Below are 17360 nucleotides of genomic sequence, written 5' to 3'. Positions count from 1 at the left end.
TTCAAGACATTTTATAGTATTAATTTAAACTAAAATATAACACTTAAATTTAGGAATGAGGGGATTAAGTGGTGGAGGAGAAAACATACTAGAATTGATAAAGTGGACTGTACAGCAAAGCAACCCATGTGATTTTTAGTTTTTTTTTTTTTTAATAAAAATGGTGAGGCTAAAAAGCCTCCCACGTGGCTTTGGAGACTGTTTTCAAACCCATAGCAAAAACACACCGTTTTGCTAAATGGTTAGTCGTCTTCTTCAGTTATTCTCCACCTTCTGGTTTGCAGAAGGCCATAACAGAGTAGCCGTCGCCTTTGTTTTCTCTTCCACCATATACCCATATTTGGGTGGTCCCAGGACCACCCAGGTCCCTTAATAGATCTTTCCCTACGTCTGCACATACCTTGTTGATTTAAGAAACGATTTTGAGTTAATCGCGGCGGAGCACCGCCGCCTGGCGCCCAAGCGCCACCTAGGCAACCGCCTCAACCATTTTTTAGAACACTGTTACTATGGCCAATTTGTTTAAATGAAGAGCCTCTCCATCACCTTTATGTCTTCTATGTAATCTGCATGAAGAATCGATTGAACACCTTTTCCTTCTATGTCCTTGGGTGGAGGTGGTTTGGTTTGGTAGAGCTTTAAACTTCAAGATAAATCGTGATGACATAACTACTTAGGCCAATTGGCTTATTGCCATTTTCGGGTTTCGGTAATGGATCAAAACATGATTTAAGAATAAATATGTCCTATGTTGCCTTTACGTGCTGGCAAATTTGGAAAGCAATATGTAGCGCTTTCTTTAACCATCAACCAAATAACCCAAGATAGGTAATAGCAGCAATATCCACCACGGTTGGAGCCTTCACCGAGGCGGTCTACTGCTGATGCTACGGTCCATTGGATCACACCTTACCCGGAGTACATAAAAATCAACGTGGATGTTAGTTGGGTGTTAACTACGGAATCAGGTTTTGCAGGTGTGGTGGAGCGAGACTCGGAGGGTTAATTCTTGATTGCATGCAGATATAACGTTAAGGCCACAAGTGTTGCTATGGCGAAGGCGTTGGCAATCCTCCACGGATGCGAGTTGGGTATTTCTCAGGGCTAGAGTTGAGTTATCGTTGAGTTCGACTCATCGAAATCAATTTCTTACGCTAACCAAGGGCAGTTGGGAAGCTTTTCCCGCTCTGGTGAAGAGCAAAAGAAGGGGAATCTTTCCAAGACTATTACTGGTCTTGGATCCCAAGATCAGCCAATATGGCAGTTGACTACTTAGCATTACGGTGTTGTAGGGAAATGTGCGATTTCATTTGGGTTAATCGACCTCCATCTTCCCTAGTTTATGTTCTCTGTAATGGTGGGCTTCCTTGCCCTCCCCAGGTCTTTTTTGGTAGTGTGAGGGGTGACGTTTCTTAGCATTAGATGCGGCATCAAGAATTTTTGTACCCCCTTACACTACTTAGTGTTTCATGTTTTAACCTGGTTGTTTGCCTTATTGTAGGCTTTCTTTGTATCTTTTTGGCGTCTTTGCCCTGGTAATGAAGTATCTAGTTCACCAAAAAAAAAAAAAACAAACACTCAATTAAATTGAGGGTTTCAGAAAGAAACATGTTGGGGTTCAACTAATCAAGTATCAGAATTTGACTGAAAAACTTCACTCAACAAGGTGCTTTGTATGAGTTTACTTCACATGATGTGTGGTCTAGCATTGAGATTGGACATCTTACAAAAAAAATGGTTCAATGTAAAAAAAGATAAGGTTTATCCACTAGTTTACTTGCTTGTGACATTGGTATTGACTCTTTCAGTTGCTACTGCCAAGGTTGAAAGAGTTTTTTCAGCCATGAAATTTCTAAACAATCGATTGAGAAATGTGATGGGAGAACAATGGATAAATGATAACATGATTATTTTTATAGAGAAAGACATATTTGATGGTATTGTCATTCAACACTTTCTAGACATGAAAACACATCGACATCTGTTGTAATATGTTGTATGAAAAACTTCATGGATTAATATATAACTGTTTTATTCAGTAAATTCTTGAGTTTTTTAATTTGTGACTTTCTTGTTTGAGGATGCCCCATCCATGTAGATTTCTAACTTCGTCCCTGCGTGGACAACACAAATTTAATCATGGAGCACGCATCGGACAGCACGGAAAAAGTCAAAATTTTACCATAAATCAAACTAAATTTTTTTAAGATGGATAGAATCTGGATCGAAATGAAATTGTTTAAACGTGGTGATGTTGTTCAGAAATTGGGTTTATTTGAGATGGGATACATCCTAATTAATTTACAACTCTATTACGTGGGATAAGTTAACTCCTACTCATTTAATCCAAATTAAAATCAGAAATAGAACCGAAATTATTGTTCGGTTCAATTTTTTGTCGGTTTGTGTTCGGTTCGGTTTGTATTCGGTTCAGTTTCGACCCGGTTTGGTTTTTTTTTTTTTTTTTTTTCCAATACCAAAAAAAATTTCTAAGAAAACAACTTGCAGCCTTTTTCTTTTTTTTTTTTTCAACTTCCAATGGTGTACTCGAAAATGAGTTTGTTTGATCATGAGGGCCATTTAATTTTGATCTCATTGAGTTTAAAATTGAGCTTGAGGCTCTTGAGACGTTTAACGCCTTTGACTTCATTTAATTCACACAAAATAATAAGAGGATAGTAGTTAGTACTACAAACTTGTACAAAAGTAAATTGGTGCATATTCCAATTAGTGCAGATTCGGTTATTGGTATAAAAGTTAAAAAGTTATGATTTAATCTTATGTGATCATTTTTCAACGTCAATGATACAAAAATACAGCAAGAATAACACAGAATAGACCTATGAGGTCCTCCCCGGGGATAGGAATTTCAGACCTCCATTCCTTTTCTAATAATTTCCCATCTTTTTACAGCAAGACTCCAATGATCCACTTCAGGTGTATACCGTGATAAAGCAAGTCTGATTCCAATTGATGCAGAACAATCACACTCCAAGTCCAACTTCTACTCCTAGTTCTAGTCTAGTTCTGATTGTATATTATGTTTTCTAATCTAGTCCAACCCTACCTCTCTCTCTCTCTCTCTCTCTCTCTCTCTCTCTCTCTCTCTCTATATATATATATATATATATATATATATATAGCTACCTCACCCACCACTGCTGGAAAACCCTAGATAGCATGTAATATCCATAATTCAGAAGAACTTGCAAGGAAGAAGATTAAGATCAGATATCAAAAGCGAAAAATACATATTTTACAGCAAGAAACTTGGTTTACCGCTAGGAATGGGCAATAAGAGATTTAAATTACCTTGCAAGAAAATTGGTTGTTTTCCTCTACCAGATTGACTTGGTTGTCGCTTGAATGATCTTCTCTTGCGCAGAATAGGCTTTGGGTCTAGTAGAGATCTCTTCGATTGATTCACCTGTTAAAAAGGGGGTCATTAACGCGAACAACCAATGAAAGAAATCACATTTAAGTGCACTAATAGAACTGTTCTATTAATTCCAGGTTCTTAGTCACATTTAAGTGCACTCAAGGGATTGTATAATATTACCCATGAAAGAAGTCAGGAAGTATATCCGAGTTCATTGAAATACAATTTTGCGGATTAAAATTTGAGAACCACATATTCCAACTAAAACTCACAGCCAGTTAAATAGAATTGCATTCCCACTTTTCTCATTAATGGCAAACTGCATAGAGAATTAAAATGATGATACTCAGCATACCGAACTTCTTATCATTCAAAACAATGGTAAAAAATTGGTTTATCTTGCTTGCAATAATCATCAAATAAAATTATCTACCACAATAAATTAGAACAATCAGAAACACAGATTAATTATTCTAATAACAGAAGTATTCCCTTATCCAACAAAGAAACAAGTTCAACTACAAGAATTTGGCAAGGCATTAAGATTCCTATCATATATACATACAGGCATAAAGAAATCAAAACCCTAAACGAAAATATATACTTCCAGATAATTAAAGCCAAATCAGATAATTAAACCCTTCCCCTTGTTGATGAATGACCCGTTGCAGTTGATGGTGGACCCCTTCATCTTGTTGATAATTGAACCCTCATTCCTGTTGGTGTAAATGCTCTTGAAATGGGTGGTCGTGGAAGTAGTGATGGGCGGCGTTGAACTTGAGGTGGTGGAGGAAGTGGCATTTCACTTTGTGTAGGATTCTCCTCACCTCCCAAATTAGGCAACTCTAAAACAATAAAAATAATAAAACACAAAATATATTAAGAAAGTGAATGTATAAATTATAAAACTAAGAAAATAAAAACATGAAATCAAATACTTCACTTACCTTTCTCCAAGTCTTCAAGTTCCTTGTAGAACATGAGGTTGTCGATTGTAGGCTCCTTGTAGAAGGACATTTCATTCCCCCTTAGCCAATCACTTGTACACACCAAAGCTTCTCGGTGTTAGGGAAGCTCTAAAAGGATCTACAACTCTCCCACCAAGACTAAAGGCATTCTCACTAGCAACGGTGCTACTAGGGAAAGCAAAAATGTCTTTAGCAACCTTACTGAGAGTTGGACATGTTCCGTAATTGCCTTTCCATCAATCCAAAATATTGAAACCCTCGTATGTTAAGCTTTGGTGAGGATCATTGAAGTACATATCCACTTCATTAGATATCTTGTTTTGTTGGATCTTCTTTTGCATTCTTGTACCAATATCATCATCTTCCAACCCCGAAGAATCATCTACCACAACACTTGGCCCTTAATCCATGGTAACACTACTACTACTAGAAACCTCTCCCTCCTTATACGCCTTAAACAAACGTGTCAAGTTTTTAATACTTGTCTTCACATCCAAGATTGCCTCACATGAATAGCAGAGTTCCTCTAGGCTTGCCTCTAACATTTCAAACTTGTACCTTGGGTCGAGTACTTGAGCTATAAAGAGTATAGGGTTAACCTTTTCAATGTCCCCCCAATACTTGTCAAACTTAAGTTTCATAGAAGTTGCCACACTTTGCAAAGTGGCATTACAGGAATTGCAAATCTTTTCTTCTATCTCCACTTGCAATGCAATCACCGTGTCGAGTATTAAGTTTGAAGTTTGAGTTAAGGTTGCACTAAGTGTTAAGGTGACATCATAAGACCTTTTAAAAAAGTGAGCAAAACTCACCGCCCTCTCCCAATCTTCCACCACCAGAGGACCCACCCGTTTGACCTTGGTTGTGACCCCATTAATCTCTTTAGATACTTCATCTTGAAAGTAAAAGATGAAAGTGTTGCACTCATCTACCATCCTTGAGAACACTTGATTAAATTTGAAGGCACTATTGAGCATTTCATAGGTGGTATTCCACCTTGTGACAACATCAAAAGGAATATTTGACATCTTATCAAATCTCATCAAGACGCAATACTCCTTAAAAGTCTCCAACCTCGCAGGGGATGAGTGTATGAACTTTACATAATTCCTTATCCCTTCAATCTCATGACTAAGCTCAGTCATTCCATCTTTAACTATCAAATTAAGGATGTGATAAGCACACCTCATGTGCAAGTGAGCCCTGTCAAGTAAAAGAGTACCATTGGACTTGAGCCTTCTTTTCATGTATGCAATGGCGGTGTCATTGGCACTAGCATTGTCAACAGTAATGCTAAATACCTAGTCTATACCCCAATTATTCAAGCATACCTCTAGACACCTCCCAATATCATCACCCTTCTGAGACGTAATTTGAACAAAGTTTTTGATCCTTTTATGCAAAGTCCAATCATTATCCAAAAAATGTGTTGTCACCACCATGTAATTAATATTTTGGATTGAGGTCCAAGTATCGGTAGTGATACTCACCCTCAAACCATCAACCACACTCTTGATTTGTCCCTTCTTTGTAAAATACAATTCTAAAACCGCTGCCGCCACCTTGTGCCTATTTGAAAGCTTGTACTTTGGATTCAAGTCATGGATCCAATCTCTAAAGTCCTCTTGATCAACCGCCCTAAAATGCATCTCCGCTTTTATTATCCATTTCACACATTTCATATCAAATCTTTTTTTATTGAGAGTGTGAGCGACAACTTGACCCCGCATCACCCCTTGTGACAACAATGGTTGTTTCGAATCCGGAGCCTCGTAAATGATTAAGAATACCTTTTGTCCCATGTCTAGAGGACTCCGCCGACACTTGCATTAACTCAACTCTTGGAATTGAGACTTTCTTATCTGGACTCGCTGCTTTCACTGAACTAGTTGTGATGATCCTGATGCCTCCCATTGTTTTCTCTATATTTTCAAAACCATGTTCTTTTCTCCTTATGCAGAGACGATCAAATATGGCTACCCATTAGCTAGCCAAATTTATACACCACCCTTCTGTCACGTACCTTTGCTTATCTAGCTTTTCTCCCTCATATATCTCTTCTATTCGTACCAAAAAAGGTGAAAACTAAAATGTAAAAACAAAATGGTTATCAAATATGTGCGTAACTTCTTGTCATGTTTAAAGTACGGTGGCTTTGTTCTATTTTATTATAACCTAAATTCTTTGTCACCCTAACCAAACAAATACTAAGTCTAACTTTGAGGTTGAGATATGAATTACATTAGAAAAGAAATTATATCCGAGGTACCACATCCTGAAGGTTGTGTTGCAGCAAATAAGATGGTAACGGGAAGTTAATTATTTTTAAGTTTTTAATCTTTTTGAATATCGATTGATGCGTTAAAAAGCAAAACATAATATAAAAGTAAAATAGTAACCCACAAGTCACAAGCAACAAAATTTCCCACCAAAAAAAGCAACAAAGATTTGGAATCTCACCTTCATGTAAAATTAGACTTCAGAATCAGTTCGTCCTCCTTACTCTATATATTGTAAAAAAATTCAAGTGTAATTCTGGCAGCTGCTTCTCTCTTTCTATATATTATGTGTTATAATATTATTGCAGAAATTGGAGTCTCCTTAATTGTTGCTTATGAGGAGACTTTTCATGTACCAAAACACAAGCTTGTATATTATATGTTATAATATTATTGCAGAAGAGGATATATTTTTAAGTATTTGCTCACTTGTTTATGACACGTTGTGTGTGTGTGTGTGTATATATATATATATATATCGTTTTGTATTTCAAATACACAACTAATGGGAACCAGAGGCTTCTGTTTGAGTAATTTGGTTGAAATGAGGCAGTCGTCATTTTTGTAACATGGCCACACTTCAACTTCTTTTAACAAAAGTCACTGAAGGTGGACTTAGGAGATTCAAACCTGGCTTCTGCCCCTCTTTCGGTGAGCTCACGAGAAAAGAAGCATAGGATATTTAAACCTCCTCAATGGTTTAATTATACTTTACATTCTTAAAGTTTAGAGTGATTTTTAAAATGAGTCACACAATTTTAACTTCTCATATAACATTATAAAGTAATGAAATTGTATTAATCTGTGCCTTAAGTCTGGCTAATTGTGTGATGATTAATTAAACCAATGAAGTGCGAGATTGAGTCCCTTATATTGACTAACATATGGCATATTTTAAAATTTTCATAGTGCAACCTAAGAAAATGGAAACCTCATATGGCATATTTTAAAAAATCTTTCCGTTTGCAATGTTCATATGTTAAGTTTGAAAATTCTCCACACTTGAGGAGACGTGTAAGAATACGAAGGTTAATTAGAAAGACTAAACCATGCAATGGCTTATAAATTGTTGGGTTACTTAAAACCTCAATTTTTTTGTCGTGTTGACAAAAGTTGATTACCTCAAAATTTAGAGACGTGAACAAACTCGGCTATACCATTGCTTACGAGTGAGTTCTATATTTGAAAACACCTCACTTGCACAACTCGGTGCCTTTTGCTGAGGCCCAAGATAACACTTCTGGGCCAGAGGCTTTTCTCCCTGGGCTCGGTAGTCTATTTAGAATTTTTGTGGCCCAATCTAATGCGGCTGAGAATTTTGATGCTCAGATAAAAGATAAACAAGAAACAAACCAGAGAGCAACAGAGACCCACAAAAATGAAAGTTTGCGGCGGATTGGTGTGCGGAGGCTCTCGCGCCACCGCTCTGCCCACTGTGCTTCTTCGGCACGGCAGAGCTCGGCCCCGCTGCTCTTATTCCTCTGTCACGCATGGTAACTTGAGGCACTGTTTGGCTTGGATCTTTTTAGAAAGTGCTTGTTAATGTTACTGTTTTGTAAAGTTTGGGAATTGATTTTGTGGTCGGAAATTGCAGACCATGTGTCTTTCATCAAGGAGGTTGCCTCCACTCAGCCGCCGCAGCATTTGAGCCAGTTGCTGAGAATGCTCAAGACAAGAGGTGGGTCTCTTCAAGTTTTCACATTTCTAACATCAAACATCATCAATTTGTTGGGTTTCTCTCACTTTGTTGTGTTTTCGGATTTGCATATGTTGGTCTGTTTCCTTAAATTATGCTAATGTGACAATGGCACTTGTAAAAGACAATGATTTATAGTACAACAATTTGCCCAGCTACGTTCTCAGGATTATAGTACAACATGTGACAATGTGTTAACTGTTGGTCTACAATTTAGAGTTATTTCAAATTACAGTCTGATACATTTGCAAACTAACTTGTTAAAATCACAAAAAGAAAAGTTTTTGCACGCATGTCAGACCGAGATTTGTTTGCAAAGGACTGGCTCAGAGGAGCTTTTTAAATGGTCCATGCATTTTTGTCTTCAAATCTTTTAAATAATGGAAATTCTATGTAAATTTTCACATACATTGCTATGGAACAGGTGAATCTATTGTTTCTCCGGGAGCCAAGGAAGGGCTAATCCCCCTTGCCATACCACTTGCCAGAAACAGCTCAGGTATGGAAAACCTTTACTTGTATTTGGAATTTGACCAATCCCATTATCCCAGGAGTTGCCTTGCGGTTCAAGCTGTTCTAATTTTGTAAATATTTCCTCGTCAATAGGTGCTGTAACTGCACTGCTCCGGTGGCCTACAGCTCCGGCAGGGTAAGTGTTTGGAAAGAACAAATTTGATCCTGTTTTAAAAGTTTGATTCATCTAGTCCAATACCTGCAGTATGGACATGCCAGTAGTTGAGGTCAGGAAGCATGGGGTGTGGCTTTTAGCCAAGAATGTAAGTGAAGCGATGCCAGTGGTGCGAGTGCGATACATGTCTAAATGTGACTGTGAATGCATTTATGTACTCGTTATACAACTCTTCTCAGAGCAGACGTCCAATCTTTAATCCGCAGGTGGACCAATTTATTCACAGAATCCTAGCTGAAGAAGATGCTAAGAACTCTGAAGAAAGAAATGAAGAGCTCTTTCAGGCTTCTGCTGATGTTGGGGAGAAACTTTATACGAAGGGTGACTTTGCAAAGTCGCAGATTTCAAAACTAGATTTCTACCTTTTAAGAAAAGTACCAAAGAAAATTCTATATTGCACTTTGTTTACCCCGCTTCCTCCTTTATTTTCTTTTAACAAATGGTTCCCTTTCAGGTTGGTTTATTTCCAGATGTCTTGGAGCGCAAAGTGAAGTGGCATTTTGAGGAAGGGGACTATGTAAGATTCATATCCTCACTTTGTTTACTGCCTATAGGCATCTTTGATTAGTGTGTATCTACAATTCTAATTCCTTTGTGTGCTTTTGAAAGGTTTCGGCCTTGGTGACGGGAGAGTTCTATACGAAGAAGGAACATTTTCCTGGTTTTGCACGGCCTTACGTATTCAATGCTGAGGTTTTGCTGAAGTTCGTAGGAAACTTTGCCAGCTTCTTTCCCCCATGCATTTGTTCTGAATTACTCAAGTTCCAACTTCTAAGATCAAATGTTTTATAGGGTCGGGCGAACTGCTGAAGCTAAAGATGCCGCTAGGGGAGCTCTAAAATCACCATGGTGGACACTGGGTTGCAGCTATCAGGTTTCTACTTTTGGTGATCATTCCTAGATTGTCGCAGCTCCCCATTCCTCTGCAGGATTTTTTTGTGACATTATTCACTTGAGTACTTACGATACAGGAAGTTGCTGATATAGCGCAATGGGAGGACGAGCAAATAGAGTACATTAAGGAGAAGGTGACTGAGGAGGGAAGGCAGGCGGATCTTAAAAAGGGAAAGGCCCCTGCGCAGGTTTTGTACCCGTCATTCCTTATGAACTCTCAGAATAGAAAAAATAAATAAAAAAATAAGAATAATTTCTAATCCTCAGAGTTCCATCATTTGCAGGTTGCATTGGATGAAGCAGCATTTTTGCTGGATCTAGCTTCCATTGACGGGACTTGGGATGACTATGTCGAGCAGGTTGCTGATCGATATAAAGAGGCGGGCCTCCGGGATATTGCAGGATTCGTATTATACAGAGATTGATGATGGAGATAAAGGGATTTATGTTAAAACTGAATATACCGTGTCATGAAATTGGCTTCACGACCGGAGACGATTTTTATGCTGAGTAATTAGTATGTGCACCTTCTTTCTGAATTTGTCTCTCTTTATTTTTTTTACTCATTATATGTTACATACATATCACATTTTTCTTAATTTTCTTAATTCTGTATTTTTTCTCGCTATTGCTGAGGCATTTCCAGATTCCAGGAAGCTAAATAATATTATCAAACCATGACTTTGCTTAATCTGCATTTTTAGGGTAACCTTTTTGCTAATTTTCTTGTGGAAGTTGGTTGATTTCCTGTCCAGATTGCCGAGGCATTAGCCGCATTATAGAAATCCAAGAGCTCGTTTGGTAATCATTTTGTTTTTAATTTTTGTATTATAGATAGAGGAATAGTATGTGGGAGAAGGGAGAAATGAGGAAGAGTGAAGGCTAGTGGAAGAAATGAACAAAAAATCGAAAATATTTTTTAAGTTGTTTTAACGATTTTGCTTTCCTTTAACCTCTAACACAAGAAACTAAAAAGTAAAAATGAAATGGCTACTAAACAGACCGAAATAAAAGTAATAACTTTGCTGCAGGAACTTAAATATATCAGGACGAAAAAGAAACATATTTATTTACTGGGAAGATTACGTGTACAAAAACTGGAAAATACATGATGGGGTACACAATTGTCAAACATGTCGTGTGCTGACATTGCTTCAGATTCCGATTTGCCTACAAATCCATGATATATATACAGGAGTAATACACAAAATATGAGCTCTCGGACGCACTCTGCAATCTCTCAAATCACCAACACCAGTCAACCTTATTATTTCCAAATACATGTGTGAAACAAACAAAACTGCCATCAAAACACAGCAAGGAACACCGACGTTGTTATCGCGTTATCATATGATTGAGATTTGATCATGGGGCAATCGGAAGGGGTGTCTTTAGGTTGTTACCTTTCTTCTTTCTCCACACTAGCTTTCTCCATAGGCTCCCACCTCCCCGTTTCTTGCTGGGCGCTATAGCTAATGAATCAGCCGCTGCATTGTCATTCTGGTATTTACTATTTAGAACAAGGATATTAGGACCCAACGTGGAAGTCGAATTACTGCCAACCTCTTTTGTCATTGGAGACGTAAAGTCATTGATGCTAGCACCATCTTCTGCTAGCATTTTATCTAGTAATGAGGATCGTTGGTTCAAGTTCCTGTGTGGGGTTTGGCTTGCAGCTTTGGCTGTGGGGGTGTCTGTATCAGATGGATGAGTGATGACCTTGTCGAAAAGGGCTGCTTCTCTTGGTGAAGCCATTGCCTTCAACTGCTTCCCGAGGTTAAGTATTGTCTCTTGGCATTCGGCCAACTTTTCTGAAGCAGCTGTTATCTCCCAATCCTGAAATTTTGAGGGAACAAAAAATATTTACCTTCAGAAGTAAAGAATCAGAATTCTTTGAACTGTAAAAACAGTTACTCAGTGTAATATTGCAGCTGAATGACAAGAAAGCACGGTAAAAACATTTTTCGCTTGCAGTTGTTTTCTTTCAAAACTGAATTCTCAGTCTACATTTAAGTTGATCACCTTCGATGGTGTTTCTAGTGCGATTACTGTTTCACTGTAGAATTCTTAGGTACCTTACAGCAGCTACCATTCACAAATTAAAGATTCTCAAACAAACGTAAATGTATGTACAACAAGAGGATATTAACTCACATTTTGGGCTTTCCTTTCCCCCTGATTAAGATTGGAATTTGGGCTTTTCTTCACACTGCCAATAAAAACATACGTCAAGTGCATATGAATATTGTGCGTGTGTGTATTTGTGGTTTATGTCAGCATTTGTACCTATCAAGCTGAAGCTGTAGTTCCAGGCATGTAGCCTCCAACTCTGCACAGCGGTTGTATTTATTCTGCAGTTGAACTTCCAGGGATGAAAACTTTTGGAGAGCTTCGTTTAATTCAACTCTGGCCTCAGTAAGCTGCGTTTCAAGATCTTCATTCATCATCTTGTGATTTGTAAAATGATCTTCAACGATTTCCTTTGACTCTCTTAAACATTGTAACTCTGTTCTCAAGCTGGCAATAGCTTTTTCAGATTCCTTGAGCTGGTTCATCAGGTATTCGCTCTTATCACTAGCCGACTGAAGTCTCCCTTCCAACTCCCTCCTTTCAGATTCTAAATTCACCAGTTCATTATTTAACTTTCTGTTTTCTTTTACCAGATTGGCCTGCAGCTCTTCTATTTGTATAATATGGCCATTTGAAAAGTGACCAACCGCTCCAGCTTCTCCTTCGGTTTCACTTCGTGTATCATCCCAATCAAATTCCTTCTTAATTGCATCCTTCATGCTTGAAACATCTTGAAGTGAAAAGCAGTGGTTTAAAATCCAGTCCAATGCAGCAGTTAATTCTTTGGCAAATTTTTCGAGACCAGCCCTTCCATTCAACAGATCATAGCAAGCATGAACAAACTGTTGTAAAAGATCACCGAGTTCAGAAGCTTTCCACTGGAAAACACGAACCATGTAGCCTGCATTTTCCGAGTTTTTATATGTCAACACGTTTCCGTCCTTCCTGGACCCATTCTCTGGGTTATTATCTGGAGATGGCACGTGGATTCCTTCAATAAGCTCAATTACTTTACATAATGACTTACTCAGATCTGGCTGGAACTGCGGATTACTCTTCTGTGGGTTTGAGATGTCCACATCACTTACTCCTCTGGGTGAATCATTTACTAGAGATTTATCTGAACCTTTCCATGAGGTGCAGCTCTTAACGGAGGAAGGATTCAATGCATCAAGATGGCTTCGATTTGTCCTTGCATTAACAAATTCACCAGGCTTTGGTTCTTCTGTACGTGCCAAAGCTATTCGTAAGTCTTCAAGTATCTGTTCGGGGTTTCTTCCTGCAACACGGTTGTGCTCCATCACCAGTTTCACTATATCCTCAACCCAATGAGGAGCTTTGCCATTGACAATATTGTTAAACCTGGTCTCCCTGTTTGACAAACTGAAGCCTGACTCACCGTCCGAAATAGGGACCATGTTGCTGCCCACAAGTTCGGAGGAATACTCAGATTCCAAGGGGGGCGCAAATGCATGGACTGAAGAAACAGGAGCACTTTGTTTGTCAGCAGAAACGACTGCTAATTTTTCCATTTCAACAAAGTCATCCATCAGATTTATGTCTGAAGTTCCTACAGTTTTGTTCGTCAGAGATCCTTTTTGTTTTTCAGTTCTGAAGTGCTCCAGTTCTGTAATCAAGGCAGATGCCCATGAATCGGCACAACTAACCTTATCATCGCTGCCAATATCAGACGCAGATGCTACAGACACCTCTTGTAACAGAAGATTACTCCTCATTGACTCCATGGTTGCATGGCCTTTTAACGATTCTTCAAGCGGTGTCTCAGATTGTGATAATTTAGAAGCTACACGAGCATACATGTTTCTGGAGAACTGGAGTTCCTTTATCTTCTTATTGAGTGCTTCCTTGAGAGTCTGGTTTTCTTCTTCCATAGCATATAACTGCTCGGTCAAAATGTTAACCTTTTTGCTGGGAGTCTCAGGAAAGTTATCAACTGTGGAGTCATTCAACTTTCTCCTCCGCATGTCAACAGAGTCCCGTCCTAGCATTTCCACTTCATTTTTCATTTTTGCCAAAGCAGCAGGGCCTGGTAACCGCTTCCGGACTAGGAGCCGCAACCTCTGACATTCTGATTCTAACTTTGCAATTTTCTTTGCACCCTCCAAATTCTGCTTGTGTGATACATCAGCGGTTCGACGATTGAATTCTCTCTCTTCATTCCGGATCTCAAGCTCTTTCTCAAGTACCCGAACCTCATATTTCAAAGAAGCATTATCTTTCTCAGTGGATTCTAATCTGAGCGTGAGTGCATTGAAATCAGCTTCCACCTGTGTCAATTGTTTTCTTAAATCTTCTATCAACTTATCCTTCACTAAAAGAGCGTTACTAAGATGGGTGTTTTCAGCACCGATTTTAGAAAGCCTTCTAGTAGTCTCTGCTAACTTCTCCTCTAACGCCATCTTGGATTTCTCGAATTCTCTTGATGCCTTCATCATAGCCTCATGAACCCTTTGCTCCTGCTCTTCTCGAACAAATCGTAGCTGCTGCATGCAGTCCTTCAGGGCTTCATCCAATTGAGCTATTCTTTCTTCCCCAGCTGCTCTGACTTGGAAAGATTTATCTAATTCATGCTTCAGAAACCCCGCATTTGCTTCCACCTTCTCCCAGCCTATATAAAACATCCATATGAAAATGAAGACAATATACTGACAACATGCACAGATTATTGGCACTTTTCGACTCATGAATTACCTTGAACAGCATCCTGTGCCATTTTGGCATGTTTTTTCACAAGTGCATCTTTACTGTTACATTCAGAGAGAGCTGAAGCAAGCTTATCGCTTAGAGCTTTCAGGTTGTTCTCCAGTTCTGCCTTCTCAGCCTGATGTGCTTCTACCTAAAAAATAAAGAAAACAAAGTAAAGCGAAAAATAGTATCATTAATGCCTCCAAGAATATTGAACGGTTCCGAAATAAAATATATGAAAAAAAAAACATAGTTCTGAATGAAAACATATGTAGCAACCTCAAACAACAGGCATCATAAACATCCGTAAACAATGATAAGGAACACTGTCCACATTACGAGGAAATCCTTTTTGACAGCAGTTGACTGGTTAGGATCATCAAAAGTCTAAAACTGGTTTCAGAATCCCCGATGCCACACAGGGGACGCATACCTGATGTCTCTATGAAATTTACCCCATGCAGTATGTCCTTTTGACTGACAATCATATTATTGTAAGCTTAGTTTGTGGAATAGATAATTGGGGCCAATCTAGTGTCTTTCTCTAATGCTAATTTCCGACATAGGAGAAACTTTGAAACTTTAGCACTAGTTTTTTAACCTTAAGATATATCACAGTTTTTGCTGTCGAAAACTTCTGATTGATATAAATATTTATCTAAAAGTTGAAGGCTTAACATATTGAAAAGAAAATTTTGTCAAAATTGACCCACTCTCCTGTAAAATCTCTATTCTCTGGTCATCAAAACCCACTAAGATATGCTGACTAACTTTTAGCAAAGGTCCATGATCTATACCATGAGTTTAGTTTTCGTCCTGAACTCTACTAATAGTTTCTCCAAACATTTCCTTGAAGTTAAGGCGATTGAGGAGGAACTCCTTAAAATAGCTTGTGACCTATTCACAAAACTTCGTGCGTATGATTGAAACTCCTTAAAATACCCAATTTACCCCTTAACTTAACAAAAAAGTCGAAGGACTTGACAAAAGGATCACAAGTGCAACACGGGGCATAATTCGAGGACGAGAGCAACTGTTAGTAGAGTTCAGGGACCAAAACTAAACTTATGGTATAGTTTAAGGACCTTTGCTACAATTTCTTGTTTCTATATTTCACTAGTGTAATGCATGACCAGTTTTCTTCAAAAAAAAAAAAAAAAAAAAAAACACACAAGGCCTCCTTAAGCCAATATAGTTGTTTGAACTGCGAGAAGTTATTCGATTTTAAGAATGTTTCAAGTGAATCTCCAAGGAACAAGAACAACCTTGGACCTTACATAAGTGTTCCTTTTAAGGGGAATTAGCATGATAGCATAAGAAACCATAAACATTTCTACTTACAGGTAATGTAGATTGGAATAAAACATCATGGATTTCACTAAACTATGAATTTAACAGAGAAGTTAAGGAAAATGTGTACCTCCTCTTCATTTCCTTTGACTGAGACATTGACTTTGTCTCCTTCTGCTGCTGCGTTGGTTTTATCTGCAGCTTTCTTCCTCCAAAGCCATGGCTTGTGGTCCATGATTCACCTCCCCAACCAACCTCCTCAACCCACTTGCTGCCTCTCTAAAATCCAAACAACCACTCAATCCAATCACAACCAGATGCATGCAAACAAACAGATTAAACCCAAATTTCAAAACCCAAAAATAATTACACCCAAAAGAAAAAATCAACAGATTAAGTACCAACCAGGTGAGCATTGCATGAACGAGCAAAATCCCAATACCAGAAAATGCAGAGGAGCTGAAATTTCTATTTCTCTGTAGAAATTGCGGTAATTAGAGAGAGAAGTTTTAGCAGAGAGAAACCATCAACGCAGTCCGATCCCACCACCGACAGTTTGATTTGGTTGCAGAGAGAGCGGACTCGAAGGAGGAGTTGATGATAACGAAATGGAGGCTGAGTGGCTGACCCAACCACCAAGCTTTAGCTTTTCTAGAGAGACAAAGTGAGAGTCAGAGAGAGAGAGAGAGAGAGAGAGTGCGTGTGTTTGGTAAACAGGAAAAGTGAAAAGCGGGGAAAGTAAAGAGTGGGAAAATGTAGAGAGAGAGAGAGAGAGAGAGAGGAGTATGGAGGAAGATAAAGTTGGGGGAGCTGGAAATGGACCTGAGTTTCTGACACGAGAGCCGAAGCGTACGTGGAGCTGGTGAGTCGTCGAGTTCCGTTTATTTATTGGTCGTTTTTGCGTTCATCTGACGTACCGGAAGAGCGGAAGTTGTTGTCTTTGTTGACAATGGTCTTCAACAATTGCGACTGCTTTTTTCTTTTTCGTGAACAAATATGGTTGGATTTTGATTTTCTTTGAAAATAAGATAATCTTTGTAAGTGAGAGATTTTAAATTTGATTCTTGTCAAAAAAAATTTAAACTATATTATTGCTAGCTCATTGTGAGGTTAAGCTCACCTCATTCCCTTAGTGTAGAAATGGCAGTCCATCCTTTCGGAGGTCAAAAAGGTTCACATACTTATAATGTGCTATGAAATACAGGTCTGGAATTCGTTTTAGTTAATTTGATTTTGATACTTCATTTAGTGGAAAAAATTAAGACCAAAAAAAGTTGTACTTTATTATCCAATACAATCGCAATATGTGCTAGCATTGGTCATTGTGAGCGTGATTACACAGAGAACGAGTTGTGCACAGTGAAGATATTAACACTACGCATTTACACAT

General features: G+C 38.5%; 2 protein-coding genes and 1 long non-coding RNA gene across 5 annotated transcripts; 1 reads left to right on the top strand and 2 right to left on the bottom strand.

Annotated features, from left to right (window-relative positions):
* Nucleotides 1-2703: 2703 nt before the first annotated feature.
* On the bottom strand, nt 2704-3492 carry LOC125473107. The gene is made up of 2 exons (XR_007255018.1): nt 3313-3492; nt 2704-3205 (listed from the first exon to the last, which is right to left on the bottom strand). It is a non-coding gene; the product is annotated as an uncharacterized LOC125473107 (long non-coding RNA).
* A 4467-nt stretch (nt 3493-7959) lies between these two features.
* On the top strand, nt 7960-10595 carry LOC103935242 (protein IN CHLOROPLAST ATPASE BIOGENESIS, chloroplastic). The gene is made up of 11 exons (XM_009345003.3): nt 7960-8119; nt 8221-8304; nt 8747-8821; nt 8929-8971; nt 9041-9098; nt 9217-9384; nt 9465-9527; nt 9620-9714; nt 9803-9884; nt 9982-10092; nt 10189-10595. Exons 1-11 carry the CDS (start codon nt 8005-8007, stop codon nt 10327-10329), a joined length of 1035 nt encoding a protein of 344 aa, XP_009343278.2. The 5' UTR covers nt 7960-8004; the 3' UTR covers nt 10330-10595.
* A 351-nt stretch (nt 10596-10946) lies between these two features.
* LOC103956996 (filament-like plant protein 7) lies at nt 10947-16959 on the bottom strand. 3 transcript variants are annotated; one of them, XM_018649820.2, is made up of 6 exons: nt 16372-16959; nt 16101-16249; nt 14687-14831; nt 12191-14603; nt 12059-12113; nt 10947-11740 (listed from the first exon to the last, which is right to left on the bottom strand). In XM_018649820.2, exons 2-6 carry the CDS (start codon nt 16203-16205, stop codon nt 11270-11272), a joined length of 3189 nt encoding a protein of 1062 aa, XP_018505336.2. In that variant the 5' UTR covers nt 16206-16249; nt 16372-16959; the 3' UTR covers nt 10947-11269. The 3 variants fall into 3 exon arrangements, with proteins under 3 accessions (XP_018505336.2, XP_009367334.2, XP_048431457.1); XM_009369059.3 differs by having other exon boundaries at nt 16376-16959; XM_048575500.1 differs by having other exon boundaries at nt 16413-16959.
* Nucleotides 16960-17360: the final 401 nt, after the last annotated feature.

Source organism: the organism of the source record quoted next, unplaced genomic scaffold (assembly GCF_019419815.1).
Source record: "Pyrus x bretschneideri cultivar Hongxiangsu unplaced genomic scaffold, Pyrus_bretschneideri_v1 Contig8, whole genome shotgun sequence".
Lineage (NCBI taxonomy): Eukaryota > Viridiplantae > Streptophyta > Magnoliopsida > Rosales > Rosaceae > Pyrus > Pyrus x bretschneideri.
Note: the sequence above shows the minus strand (reverse complement) of the source record. Positions and strands in the feature narration are given on the sequence as shown.